Source organism: Poecilia formosa, unplaced genomic scaffold, assembly GCF_000485575.1.
Source record: "Poecilia formosa unplaced genomic scaffold, Poecilia_formosa-5.1.2 Scaffold66, whole genome shotgun sequence".
Classification (NCBI taxonomy): domain Eukaryota; kingdom Metazoa; phylum Chordata; class Actinopteri; order Cyprinodontiformes; family Poeciliidae; genus Poecilia; species Poecilia formosa.
The window spans coordinates 329,941-343,903 of NW_006800005.1; the positions used below are offsets into that span (position 1 = coordinate 329,941).

Sequence of the window (13,963 nt, forward strand, 5' to 3'; positions counted from 1 at the left end):
GATCATTAATATAAAAATACAAATTTTTGTCCTTTAGAAAATTAAAGATGAGAAAATAGTTTGATAAATCAAAACATTTTTCCATTCTTATCCAGACCTGAAAAGTACAGAAAACCAGAGCCAGAGCCACCTCTGGTTGATCTGCTTGTGTTGTGTCGTTTTTGCTGTTTTCCGTTTATGACTTAAAAAGCAGAACGAATAGTAATTGTTTACCACAACTAAATTACGACCTTTTAACACAGCTCCACTTTTTTTTGAAAGGATTGCAAAATACTCGACTTTTATTCTGAAAGGCAGAGCCGGAAGTTGTGCTGTGCTGCGCCGCGGCTAGCTTCATGCTAGTGGGAAAAAGCACACAATCACTTCTGAAGGACGGAAAGAAACGCCGCCGTTGTCCGGAACATTTCCCCACGTTTTGTACCTGCTCAGCGCCATAAGATAAAATCAGCAGGTAAGAAGCGAGCTGTGTCTCCGCGGCTGGATGTTATCCTCTGCGCTCCGTGGCCTGGTGTCGGTTCAGGCCGTGCTGCTGGCGCTACAACACCGAGCTGCTCGCTTTGAACACGGACTCCACACGTATGGCGCTCTTTGCCTTCGAAACGGCTCGCAAAGACCCGCGCCTGTCATGATAATTTCCCACATTTAAAGGGAAATAAACGCAGTTTCTTCGGAGGGACTTCCAGAGGAAAAACTAATGTCGAACATACACATTTTCCTACCACCGACCTTTATTTTCCTGCATCATATACAGGCCTTGGGAGAACATTTCGGGGGCGCTGGAAATGTTCACAGAGAAAATAGTTTTCAGTTAAGGCTGTAGTTTGTTGGAGAAAAGAGTCACACGCCCCCTTTAATTCAAAACTTTGGAGGAGAAATTTAGAACACTTCTCATTTTCCTCGTTTTCTCCTCACTACAATTACTCAACGACACCCCGGTTTGTTACAAGACTGTTGCATGGGAACGTTTTAGAGAGCAGAGGCTGAAATAAAGATGACTATTTGTTGTTTACCCGGGGCTGCGTTCGTGTTTTCGCCGCTACTGTTGCCGCCGCAGTGAAAGCCTGGCCCTGCTATCATGGCTGTAATGGTTCTCAATCAAGGCGTCGCAGCACAGTGCTGTTTTGTTTTATTTAAAGAAAAGGGAAACAAAGCTACTTTTATTTATGGACAAGAACAGATTGAATTGATTCGTATTAATCTCCACTTCAATATACATTCCTGAGGCTCTGGGGAATCCGGACAGCACGGCAGCAGATTTTAACAACACATCTGCAGGTTTGATCTGTTGCGTTCATGCAGTGAATGCTTTGCATAAGAAAATTTTTTTAAAAGTGCACTAATTAAAAATAATAAAAAGGAGTAACGCATATTAAATTTTTAAGCTACCACTCAGACTTTTTGTTAAATCATCCAACTTCCTTTTAGATACAGCCTAGCACTCATTAAATCATGAAAACCACATGTAAGAGTCAGTTTTTCCCCCCTCCAATTTGGTTGTAAAACGCTTTAATGGAGATAAAAGCCACCATTCAAAAGTCAAACTTCAAAGCACCCAAATATCTGGTGACGTCACATAAGGCAGCTGATCACAATTAATTTAACTCAATTTGCTACATTTTTGTCTTTTTTTTTGTCTTTTTTTTTAAATCAAATTCCTTTTTCAGAAGAAGAGATCAAGCCAAAATCAATTAACAATTTTTGGAATTTTATATATATATATATAAACTTGTAGGTCTGCCCTGGAAATGAATTAATTCAAATGTATTCCTAACAAACTACTATAACACAGAAGAGGAAAAATAAATACTTTTGAATGCAACAGGACATGAAACATCTGTGTTATTTTCACTTGATCTGCAGTTTGATTTAAATGGTTTTTCTTTATTTAAATGCATAATAACTAATAAGTTACCATTTTCTGCCTGTAAGCACATCATCTAAAAGTATGTGCTCTTATTTATTTTTATTTTTTTTGTTTGATTTAAAAATCAGATAATGGACATATGGTTTTAGTGCATAAACATTGATAGTCTTGTAATTGTTTCACTTCCTGTTGGATTCAGAATCTCTACCTCAATGGACCCCCAACGCATATTAATGTTTTTATATTTTAATTTTCTATGTATTGTAAACCTATCACAACCAGCAGGCCAAAACAGCAGAATAATTGAAACGCCAAGAAACGTTTCACTGGTGGATCGCTACATTTCTCCTTAACCCTGATTTGTTTTTATTCTTTATTCAACTAATAAAAGTGTGTGCTGTTTCTTTATTAATTGCTGCTGATTTATTTTAAAAAATAGGAAAAAATTAAAATAATTTTCTTATTTGAGTCACTGATCAACAATTGGAGCCATTTTAGTTAAAACTGGCCAAATCAGATGTTTTGTTTGCCGTCTTTTTTTCACTAAAGCCATCTGATCAGCTCGGCTCCTGTACCTCTCGTGATGTCATCGACTCCCGATCCGCTCAAATCGGAATTTGCTTGTTTTACTTTGCGAAATCCTCCAGTTGAAATCTTTACTCGATTGCTCAGCTGTGTTTGTCTTGTCCCGGTGAATGTTCGGTGGGTTATTTTGCGTGATTTAAAAAAAAGAAAAGAAAATAACCACTGTATAGCATCTTTAAGAAGATGATGTTGTAAAGACTGCAAGTATGACACAGCAGTTCAGCTCCCCTACTCCCAAAACATTTCAGTTCTTTCACACGGATGCATGGTTTTAGAAACGAGGCAGATGAAATGTGGAAGAACGCTCATGTCGAGTGCAAAACAGGCTGCATGTCGCATCATTTTCAGAAATGTGGGGGGTTGGGGGGGTTCCTGCTGTGACACTAAACTAAAATGTAACCTGCGTCTTCCTGAGTCATGCACCTGCTGATTTACCGTCCGCGCTTTGTTGTCATTTCTGTAGCAGCGCAGAGGCTACGGTCGTGTTTCCATTCACAAAAGTGTCTCCTAAAATTCAGCAGAAACGTTGATGACTTTTGGCTGCGACACATTAGAAAAGTTTTATGTCCTCCACTTAGACGATGAACGTCTACATCACCAGGCTGTTAGAAGCTCATCCATATTTCAGCCGGATCAGCCAACGTCTCCCGTCCCGCGTTTGATCCATCCAAGGCTGTGCTGAGCTAAACTTGGTGGTTCTCGCACACAGAGCGGCTCTGTTGTTTCCTCCAACTCTTCATTTCAAAGTTATTTAGCTGCCGGTTGAGCCAAAGTTTAGTTTCCGGACGTTTCTGGGGTCGCTTCTCCTCTCTGAAGGGTTTTATTTGTGATTCTGTAATACTTGTATAACTTTTTACCCTGTTTTTTTTTTTTTTTTTTCTGAGTAGAGAAAGAATTTCAAATCCTACAGGAGTGTTCAGCATGCAAGCTAATCGATTAGCTATATATTTAATGACAGTAACAATTGAACAGCTTGGCTGTAGACATTTACCTTTTAAAAAAAGGAAACTATTCTAAAGAGCCTGAATATTGCTGACAGCGCCGGTCATGTTTATTGACACTGCTGGTAAAGATGACCACAAAACCTTATAAATACATTTTTTAAAACAGTAGTTTATGGTCACAGAAAAAGTTTAGGAAGTTAAAACCTTTGAGCACATTTATCCAAGACGGGTCGTAATCCTGTGTTCGTAAATATTTGTTTTTTCACAAAATCACTGGTGACATAGTTACTAGCACTGCTAACAATCCCTTTATAGCAAGTTTAACTGAAACATTTCTTTTTGTTTAGCTTTTTTAGGTTAACAGTTTCTATGAATTTTTAATTAAATGTACTTAACTTTGAGTTTCCCCAGGATTTAGACAAGATGTAACACAGATAATTGTTTATTTTAGCCACGGGTCGCTAGGCTGGGAGAACATCTATAGTCCGGGTGCCATTACACACAGTGGAAAGGTAAAAAAAATCTGGGCCATAATCTGGGTTCTGGGCCATATAACAAGTAAGGCTGAAACGATTAATCGTGATTAATCGATTATTGAATAAATCGTCAACTAATTTAGCAATTAAGTAATTGCTAACTGGACTTTACAGACTAAAAAAAAAGGCCATTTTGTACAAATTCCCAACATATTCAGAGCAGTAATTGAGTCAAAGCTGCACAAAAAACAAATACAGTTTGCATTTAAGATAAAAACAAGTAAATATGTTTTAGCCAAGAGGAATAACTTCAGCTTTTATTTTTCTTATTTAAAAAAGGAATTGGGATTATTTATAATATTATCTAATATTGTGTAAATCGACGTAATAATTAATTAATCAACTAAGATAATCGATAGTTGCCGCTCCAATAAACAGTCGACATTACAGTGCTGCAATCAAAGAATTAAATTGAAGGTTTTGTTCTCATGAAAACTTCCAACAAATGTGACGAATTGAAATGAGATGGATAAAAGAGAAACGTGCAGTAAAGCCATTTGTGTCATCTCACAGTGAGTGGGAATTGATTTCTTATCTCCTCTTAAAAATATTCATCATCCTTTTTTCTTTTTTTTTCCTTCTTATTGGACGACGTCCTCGTGTTTCCACCTTCACGCCCCTGATGGGTTTCTAATTGTCCTTTTCTTTTTAATCAGAGTCTCTGCGGCGCGTCGGAAGCTTTGGCAATGTCCGGACAGAGGAGAGGAGCCGCAGCACGGCTGCCCAAATGTGCCTTCTGCAAGAGCAGCCGGGACAAGGAGTGCGGCCAGCTGCTGGTGTCCGACAGCCAGAAGGTGGCAGCCCACCACAAGTGCATGGTGAGAGCAGCTCCTTGTTTTCAACTTTTACTGCCTCGCGTCCCTCCAGCGCGCGAGTCTTCTTTCCAAAACCCTCCCACCGACCCGCTCTGTATGTTAGAGAAATAAACATTACAGCCTAAATAGAGCCACTATTTCTGTTTGACTCGTGTAGAAACTGACTCTATGGTTAACTCTGGACGTCTAAATATAAGCCAGGATGTCCTTCTACTCCAAAAAAAAAAAAAAAAAAGAAATAAACCAAAAGCTATCCAACAAATATTTCATTTTTAAAAGAAAAGACATGAAATGTTCTGTTTCTCCTCTCTACAGCTTTTCTCTTCGGCTCTGGTTACGTCACACTCCGACAGCGAAAACATCGGAGGGTTTTCCGTCGATGATGTAAAGAAGGAGATCAAGAGGGGAAGCAAACTGGTGAGCTCCCACTTCTCGCTGTTGCATAATGGTAATCGCTGCTCCACAGAGATGCTACCTGGAAGCGGGCTTCAAGATTTCCATATTCCTCCATCCATCATCAAATTCTTCTTTTGTGTGTGTTAAATTTCATAGCAAATGTGTTCATGCTTAAATTAGCCAAGAAAAGACTCAGAGTCTTGCCATTTAAGTCTGAAGAGTGTGGGACTTTAACTTTATAAAAACGCGTAGGAACCCTGATTATTATTATTATTTTTTTTTTGCTGTTTGACGGTAGAATGGATCAGCGCTGCAGAGATTTAAATAACTTGTGCACAGGGCTCAGCGGGGACACCTCATGGGTCCAATCAGAGAGAAAAACAAACATGTGTCCAGAGATAATTTGTTCACCTCGGGGCTTGGGGGGGGGCTTGGGGGAGGCTTGGCGGAGCCATCAAAACTCAGATGTTTGTTTGTTTTTATAAGTTTTGGCATGGCTCTCCTTAACTCATGCCAACAGCATGATGCATTGCTCCCTGCTGTGTGTGAGGGGCAGGGGAGAAAACTAAGAAGCAGAAATTGCTGAGTTGGAGTTCCTGAATGAGCTAGAGACGCACTGATCAGAGTTTTTATTAGGGCTGCACCGATTGCAGTTTTGTGGCCGATCGACAATTACCGATCTTTTAAAAAGCCTAACTTACTGATTCCGATTTTGTCCGATACCTTTTTTTTTATTATTATTTTTGTCTGAAATGTTGCTCAATTTATCAGGAAAGCTGCTGAATTGGCAACAATGGGGTGACTGTTGTTAACTGTAAATGTGCAGACATGATCTGGTCGGCCGGTTTGTCAGTCAGATGTCTCTCACGGGAGAAAAGAAAAGCACAGTGGTTGATTTTTAGACGTTTGCCGAGGTTGATAACATCTGTGGATAAGATCAGCTTCACATGTAAAAATCGGCCGATCATTAAACACCATGGAAAGATCTGCATGTGAATGTTTCACATTTTTTCAAATTTTTGGATAATACATTTTTGAAAAATTTGAGTTATTCAGTCTGAACTACGGCAAACACAGGAGTGGTGAAATAAAAAAAAAAAATCAAGATTTTTCAAAAATGAAATCTTTGTAAACATAAAATTCGATTAATGGATAAAATCAATTTATCGTCCCAAAAAAAAAAAGTAATCAACCAAAATCAGAATCGTCAGACTTTTTAAATCATCGTCGATCAGCCAGAAAACTGCAGTCAGTGCACCTCTGACCTGTACACCATTATTGTTGCTGAAAATAGACTTTCCTGACCAGCCGAACAGAAAACAATCAACCCCAGAATATTTCAAATGTGACGCCTTTTATTTTAACAACACAAATAATTGAGACCCTTTTTTTTTATTTCAGATGTGTAGTGACTTACTGAGCCCCTTTCTACATAACTCCAACACTTGCAAAACGTTTGGAGGCCACTGCCCTCGACATTGTTGATCCTTTACTCTCAGATTTTTAAGAAATTGAATTGTCCTTGAGAGACTAGTCATGATTGGTATTTAATTTCAATTGGGATCATCAAAGTATGTTTGAATTAGAATTTTAAGGTCAAGAAGAAAATGTTGCTGTTTTACTTTCTGCCTTCCTGTTACATTTTGGAGTGTAGCTCTCTCTTGCCCTCCTGCAGCCATAAATGAACAGCAGACATGTCTTTTCTTCTACAACAATTTCTTGTAAGTAGCTTCTTACGCCTCTTTTCATTTTCTAAATTTATTTTTAAACATCCTGCTGATGCTAAAAGTGGCTAACCTTGAGTTTTCATCCTCTTCACTGACAGCATCAACACCAAATAGTGGCACTGTCAGCCCAGCCTGTTAGCATTTAACATGGTGCGTACAGGGACTGGGGACGAGATGTTGGGTCTCAAACAGACCGGCTGAACTGAAATCCTCTCCTGTCTCTAGCCAGTCTGTAAGATGAAGATAAACCCTCTGAACTCTGAGGAACATTACAAACCCAAACCGTCTTTTTCAAGGCTGCACTTTGAAAGGTTTTGCCACCAGCCAACATCAAACTTGGTGCAACTGTATCTGATTCCTGTAGTGATTCCTAAGCAGCAACTTTGTGTAAAACAGGATCATTCTGGAAGTTTTGTGTTCTCGGTGTTATGCTCCAACTTGTTCCTTTTTTCTCCTCTCCAAAATCTGGATTTAATCCTCGAATAACAATATGTTGACTAGCTTTCTGATGTTTGTCCAATACCATCTTTTTCTCCCTGTGAAATGCTTTTATTTTCTTTCAGAACAAGGAGTCTTGAGGTCTTACTTTTATTTTTCCACAATGAGATTTCATTTTAGAAGCTCGTCTTGGCCTTTGGTTATCAATAAGAGTTGATTTAACATCCTTGTGGAGTCGAATTTACTTGGTGGGAAAAAAATGCTGATTGCATTTATTCAGCTTCTTGACACTTCACAGGTTTTTCATATCTAAAGTCAGACTCAGTTTGTACGTTGTTCGATATCAGTGATGCTTTTCCTTTAAAGCCAAATTCCCCTTCAGGAACATAGTTTGATATTCAAAGGTGGGCTTTCTCTGGAGAGAAATTATTCCTTTAAACTTTCCGTCACTAGCTGCATTTCCATTCCAATTTTTTTTTTCCTTTTTGTTATTTTTGAAAATTTTTTTTTGCAATTGTGATGTTTCTATTAAATAAAAAATAACCTCAAAATCACACTTTAATTAACTTGTTCACATGATAAGTCATTAAAGATCAAGGCAAGATCTGCATTGGTGTAACGAGACCTTTATAGGTGGGCGCGACTATGTAAGTGGGGTTTTGGTAAAATTGTATTTGGAAGTTGTACGGAAGAGCTTTGGAGTCGACACGTTCTGGTGGAGTCCAGAAAATAAACAAACTATGAACCACGAAGAAGACTACTTCCTGTCGTCGTCTTTGTCGCTTTTGCCAGTAGTATCAGCTGGCTGCTGATCATGTGACCACTGTGACACGAAAAGTTGCAGTTTTGTGAAATTAATCTAGAAGCTGGGATGGCGTGGCTGAAAAACCACGTCATCCCAGCACGACAACTTTTTACCCAAAAACAAAACTGCTGTAGCTACATGTCGGATGTTGGCTTTCGTTAAAGTCATCCTGCTTTGAGCCTCAGCCATATCTCTGCTTCCCTCCTCTGAAGATGTGCTCCTCGTGTCACCGGCCGGGCGCAACCATCGGCTGCGACGTCAAGACGTGCCGGAGGACGTATCACTATTTCTGCGCGGTGAACGACAAAGCCCAGATCAAAGAGAACCCGTCGCAGGGGATTTATCTGTGAGTTTAGTTCTGAACATTTTATTCTTTTTCCCCCGCAGCAACATCAGCAGATTGTTATTCCTTGGGTGGGTTCACTTCACCTAATCTCGTCTTTGTGTTCGCAGCGTTTACTGTCGCAAACATCGGGATGCGTCTCAGGATGATATTCAAGGTGAACAAGAGTTCGCTCTCTGCGACATGTCGAATTGATCCAGATCTACTAGAATCTAACCGTTTTATTGGGAATGTTTCAGCAGACGCAGAAGAGGAAGGCGTGGCCAACGACTCGGACTCGTCGCCTCCGCAGAGTCGGGGCAGGGGCAGATTCGAGAAGAGCCGAGCTAAGGTGACGTCCCGCGGCCAGTCGGAAGAAACCCGTTCCACTTCCTCCTCGCAGGCTGCCGACGAGGAGAGCTCCTCCCACGTAAATGCACTCACTGGTCGAAAACCGATTTGTTTCGGTGTGCGTGAGCTCGATTCATGGTTTGACCGGTGTGCCGTGTTTCAGCGGGACAGGTCACCGCTCCGAGCCAGCCTGGGAGACGCCGGCCAGCGCTGCGGCTTCTGCCACGCAGGCGACGAGGAAAACCAAACGAGAGGCGTGCTGCACACGGATAACTCCAAGAAAGTGGCCGCACACTACAAGTGCATGGTAGGATGAGTCGTTCAGCCTCAGGCTGTGCTTACACTGCCAATAGGAGCTTTATGTGATAATATGGCATTTCTCAATTATTTTATGTCATACCCACAGGGGGTCATCATTTTTTTTCACGTCTTCCAACTCATTTTATGGTTTTGTGTCTCAATTTCCAAGTTCAATTTAATAATTGAACTTGGAAAGCCTGTGGTGTGCATTTCTAGACTTAATACAGTAACACATTTTAAAACAGCAAACATTGGCTACTTGTCAGCTGCTTGAACTTATTCTTATTCTAATGGTTTATAGCTCTTTAACATTTTCTGTGCAAAATTTGCAATAATATTGTTCATAACAGATGTCTATCTATCTATCTATCTATCTATCTATCTGAAGTTATAGTTTGTCGGTTTTGTTGGTTTTACAAATTATTTTGAGCTTTGAAACTTGTTTAAACGTCTGAATCTGCTTCTAAGAAAAAAACACGGACTTGCTGAGCTGTTCACGTCAGATCTAGATAACTTTATCAAAAAGTTTTTAAAGACGTAATTTTTTGTCTTTATTCTGCGATAGTATAGCTATTCTCGTAATATGAGTTTGCTCTCGTATTATTATGACTTTATTCTTGTATTTTAAAAAAATATCGTAGTTCGGCCGTAATACTCCATCATAATTGCTTTACTAACCTCTGTCGCCATTTTTCTTTGTTTTTCACGAGCCTCTTCATCTCTCCTGATATTTTAAAACATGCTGCCTGTATCCTCCTCCGTCAGCTCCGTTTACATCAGTGTTTCTGTCTCAGCTACTTCTATTGGCTTGAATGGCAGCCTGTTGATTAATTTGAACACTGCTGCCACCTAGTGACCGGAAGCTTATTTTTTAATCAGTCAGGTAAGAATAAAGGCTATATAATAATAAAGCCCTCCTGCTTCTCACGTACTGGTTTAATATGTAGTTGGGCATTTTTGGGAGCTTAAAGGACATGATTCATGATTTTATTAATAAGTAAAAGTCCTTTTCTTTCCTCTTTACAATTATGCACCACTTTGTCAAGCATGTCAAAACCTTCTAAAACATGTTGACGTTCATAGTTGAAGAAATTCAAGGAATGAGACTATGCTTTCAGGGTTCACTGCGCATTTCTCAAGATCTCTGATGTGTTGCAGCTTTTCTCGTCGGGGACGGTGCAGCTGACGACTACGTCGCGCGCCGAGTTTGGCAACTTCGACGTAAAAACAGTCATCCAGGAAATCAAGAGAGGCAAAAGAATGGTGGGAACATTCATGCAAAATCAGGCTTTTGAGTTTGAAGCTGACTGCTTTGCCTGACTTACTTTAGTATTCATTTTTGTTTTGTTTTTCCAGAAATGCACACTGTGTAGTCAGCTGGGTGCTACTATTGGGTGTGAAATTAAAGCCTGTGTGAAGACCTACCACTACCACTGTGGGCTACAGGACAAGGCAAAGTACATAGAAAACATGGCCCGCGGCATTTACAAGTGAGCTCAACATTTAATGCGACAGCAAAAGCGTCGAATGTTTTGCTTTTGAATTTTCTGTAAAATTATCAAGAGAAATTTCTGAGTGGCTTCCTAGTGAATGAAGAGTTTAGATATAAGAGGAAGGCTGATTCTTTTCATGTTTTGACCAGATTATATCAGCTTATTTCTGTCAGCATAATTTAAAAAAACCAAATACTAAAATTATTTCTTGCAAAACTCCTTACTTTTTTTTTCATAAACTGGATTTTGATGTCACTTTCCCCTCCCAAAAAACTTCCCAAAATCTGCATCAATGCAAACCAAATTGATTTCAAAAGACGTGCACAGCTATGATTCGTGAATGCAGATTCAAACACTGCAGGTAGTTTTACAACAATTCTGTTTTTCTTTTGTCACGGTAATGAGTGTCCTAAGTTAATAAAAAAGGATCTGAAAGCAACTTGAATGTATTTCATACCAAATGTAAATTGCTGATCGCTGTGTGAGTCTTCCTGTTTCCTGATGTGGCTCTGTATGTTTTTTAGTTACTATTTATAGTTACTACTTACATAGTACAGATGAAACACGTTTAGAGCTTTAAAACCACTTGGCCTCATCCACATCTGATTCTCAGCTATGTTTATTTCTATTTTCTTGTAAAGCAAAAAAATAGACGCTGCAAAAATAAGATCAAAACGGTTCTAAACGCTTTTGCTCTGATGATAAACAGCGTTTCTATGGTAGTTAATGAAACTTGAAGTATTGTCCTTTTTTCCCCCCTTTTTTTGAAACGCAGCTCTTTTTGTGCTTCCGTTTCGTTCTTAGACTCTACTGCAAGAACCACAGCGGGAACGAGGAGCGGGACGAGGAGGACGAGGAGCGAGAGAACCGTAGCAGAGAGAGGGCAGCGATCGACCACGGAGGAACACCGGCGACGCAAGTAAACGGCAACTAGGTGGGGCAAAACGCACAGAAATACAAGGCGCCGCTCTGCACAGCAGAGCGTCTTTTGAGATTTTATTCCTTCAAAAAGCGCAAGTCACACACAAACAGCGACATGTGCGAAGTGTTTATTTTTGTTGTTTTTGTTGACTGAGTCACAGCTGCCGAACGAATGCGTGAACTCGTTCTTGAAACGGAAACATCACCAGCATGGGTTAAGGAGAAGAACTGGGTTTGTCACTTAGTGGTCCAAAAATCTGATTTTCAGATTAAAGTAAAGTTTGCATTTTATTTGGAAATAAAGATCCCAGAGTCTGGAGAGGAAGAAGTGGAGAAGCAACGGATCCACGTTGCTTGAAATCCAGTGTGAAATTTCCACAGTGGGCGATGATGCGGTGTCCAAGTGTTGGTCCACTCTGCTTTGTGACGGTCACAGACAGTTTACTACAATTAAACCATGAATGTCAAAGATTCCTGCCTGCCATTTTTAATTTTCATTTTCCATCTTATCATTTGAGTGAGAGAGAGAGAGACCTTAGCTCGCTGTGAGAGGTTGAGCAGCTAAAGTTTTTCTTCAGCCTACATCCCCCAGAATCCTTTTACTTTTTTTGCTTTTGCTTAATTCTGAAACTTGTTTAATTTTTATCTATTTGCTGTGTTTTCTCTTAAAGTATGTTGTTTTTGACCTCTTTGTATATATAAGCACTTTGAGTTGTCTTCAGCTGAAATGTTGCCCTGACTTGCCTACAGGCTGAAAAGTTGCTGTAACTCAGAGTCCTGACTGAGCATCAGCTGTACATCTTTTTTGATTAGCTGACATTTCTGTATTTAAAAAAAAAAAGGTTGTTCTTGTGTTATACTCACATTTTCTGAGGAACTTAAAACCAATAATCATCAAAGTGATCTGAAGTAAATGCTTAAAATATATCACTATGTAATGAATTTGTATAATGGACTTCATTTTTCCACCCCTTCTAATTACTAAAATAAGTTGCTAACGTGATATTTTTGTCTGTCCTTGCAGGTTTGTGACGTGGAGAGAAGCTGAAGAACGTTTTTATACTAAATTTTAGCCTACTCACACAGTCATGGTCCAGGAGCTCCCTTTGGCCTCCCACGTGATTTCTCTTTTCTTTTCTTTTTTTTATACATTTCCCAGTAAAAAGGATATAACGTTCCAACGTGAACCAGGTGTCGTCTTTATGAGAACCTGTCTGGAGTCGGCTGGGTACTTGTCGCAGATCAGTGTCACCCTGTTGAACACTGGACCTTCAGAGCAGGATGAAAAGCAGTGGGCTAATCTTTCTGCAGATTGGTCATCATGGGGTGCAGATTAAAGGCATTAGTATGAACAGATGGACTGTCACTTTTTGCCCCCTCGCGCTCTCTCATCCCCCAGATCACACGAACCACACGAGACTTCTTCCTGCCTCCATTGGACTCACTTTTAAGAGGGGTCTGTTTGTTACTAGTCTTTCTGAAGTTGTGCAGTTTGATTACCTTGTTTCTGATACCATGTCTTAAGAAGTACTCTTCATGTTAGCCTTTCTTTCTTGATAATGTAATATTTTGCTACTGTACTCCCGATCATCAGTACTTTTGAATATCCGGATTTCAGACGGCGACGAGCTTTGCCAGCATGCACTTGGATTTTTCCCACTGTTAAAGGTGGTGTTTATTTTCGTTCTGTTTTTTTTTTTATCTGGTTGCTAAAGGGCAGCGTAAAGGTCTTTAGGGGAAGGCGGGCGGACCTTGTTTTGGTGTACTGTTTACTTGTAACTCAAATGTATTCATGGATGATTGGAATAGAAAATATTTTGTTTTACACATTGTCGGCTGAGCCGGGTCTTCATTTTCAGTCTTTGTACAGTTTCCTAGGAAAATGGCCGCTGCACCACCATATTTCTGTACACTACAGTAGTGTAACTATTTCTCGCATCCTAATGTGAAAGCTGAACATTTAAGAGTTTATAGTGTACCACTTTTTACACTGCATTCCTCAACTTTTGATAAATATATGAATATAGTTAGCACAGAGAGTTTTAATGGTTATATCCAGAAGTCAAGGTTTTTCTGCAAGGTCCTAAACAAAACCAAATCTTGAAGTTCATTATCTTAATTTTAGGCATTAAAAAAATCTTAATTATACCAAAATCTTCCACACCAGACCTTAACGGTGACAGATTATGCGTTTTTGAACAGGTTATGATTGATCTATGGGCTACACAAAACATGTTCATCACATATTTTTGTACAAAATAATTCTTAGATAATGAGATTGAAATGTCTTCAGGCGTCTTGTCATTTTAAATCCAAATAAGCTGCTGTTGGTCACGCCCCTCCAACTCAACGTTTACACTCGCTCGTGAAAACATCTGCAAACAGACGCGCAACTGTACAACCATACATCTTTGAAAAGCAAAAGCGGCGCCTACTGCACAACCAACTGGCATGCAGCAAGTGGTT

At 39.6% G+C, this 13,963-nt stretch overlaps 1 protein-coding gene across 2 annotated transcripts; it reads left to right on the forward strand.

The window, feature by feature from the left end:
- Window positions 1-287: 287 nt before the first annotated feature.
- Window positions 288-13,327, forward strand: phf6 (PHD finger protein 6). 2 transcript variants are annotated; one of them, XM_007554726.1, is made up of 11 exons: window positions 288-451; window positions 4,586-4,747; window positions 5,060-5,161; window positions 8,323-8,456; window positions 8,564-8,610; window positions 8,693-8,862; window positions 8,947-9,090; window positions 10,242-10,346; window positions 10,440-10,573; window positions 11,381-11,510; window positions 12,522-13,327. In XM_007554726.1, exons 2-10 carry the CDS (start codon window positions 4,616-4,618, stop codon window positions 11,508-11,510), a joined length of 1,098 nt encoding a protein of 365 aa, XP_007554788.1. In that variant the 5' UTR covers window positions 288-451; window positions 4,586-4,615; the 3' UTR covers window positions 12,522-13,327. The 2 variants fall into 2 exon arrangements, with proteins under 2 accessions (XP_007554788.1, XP_007554790.1); XM_007554728.2 differs by having other exon boundaries at window positions 289-451; window positions 8,696-8,862.
- Window positions 13,328-13,963: the final 636 nt, after the last annotated feature.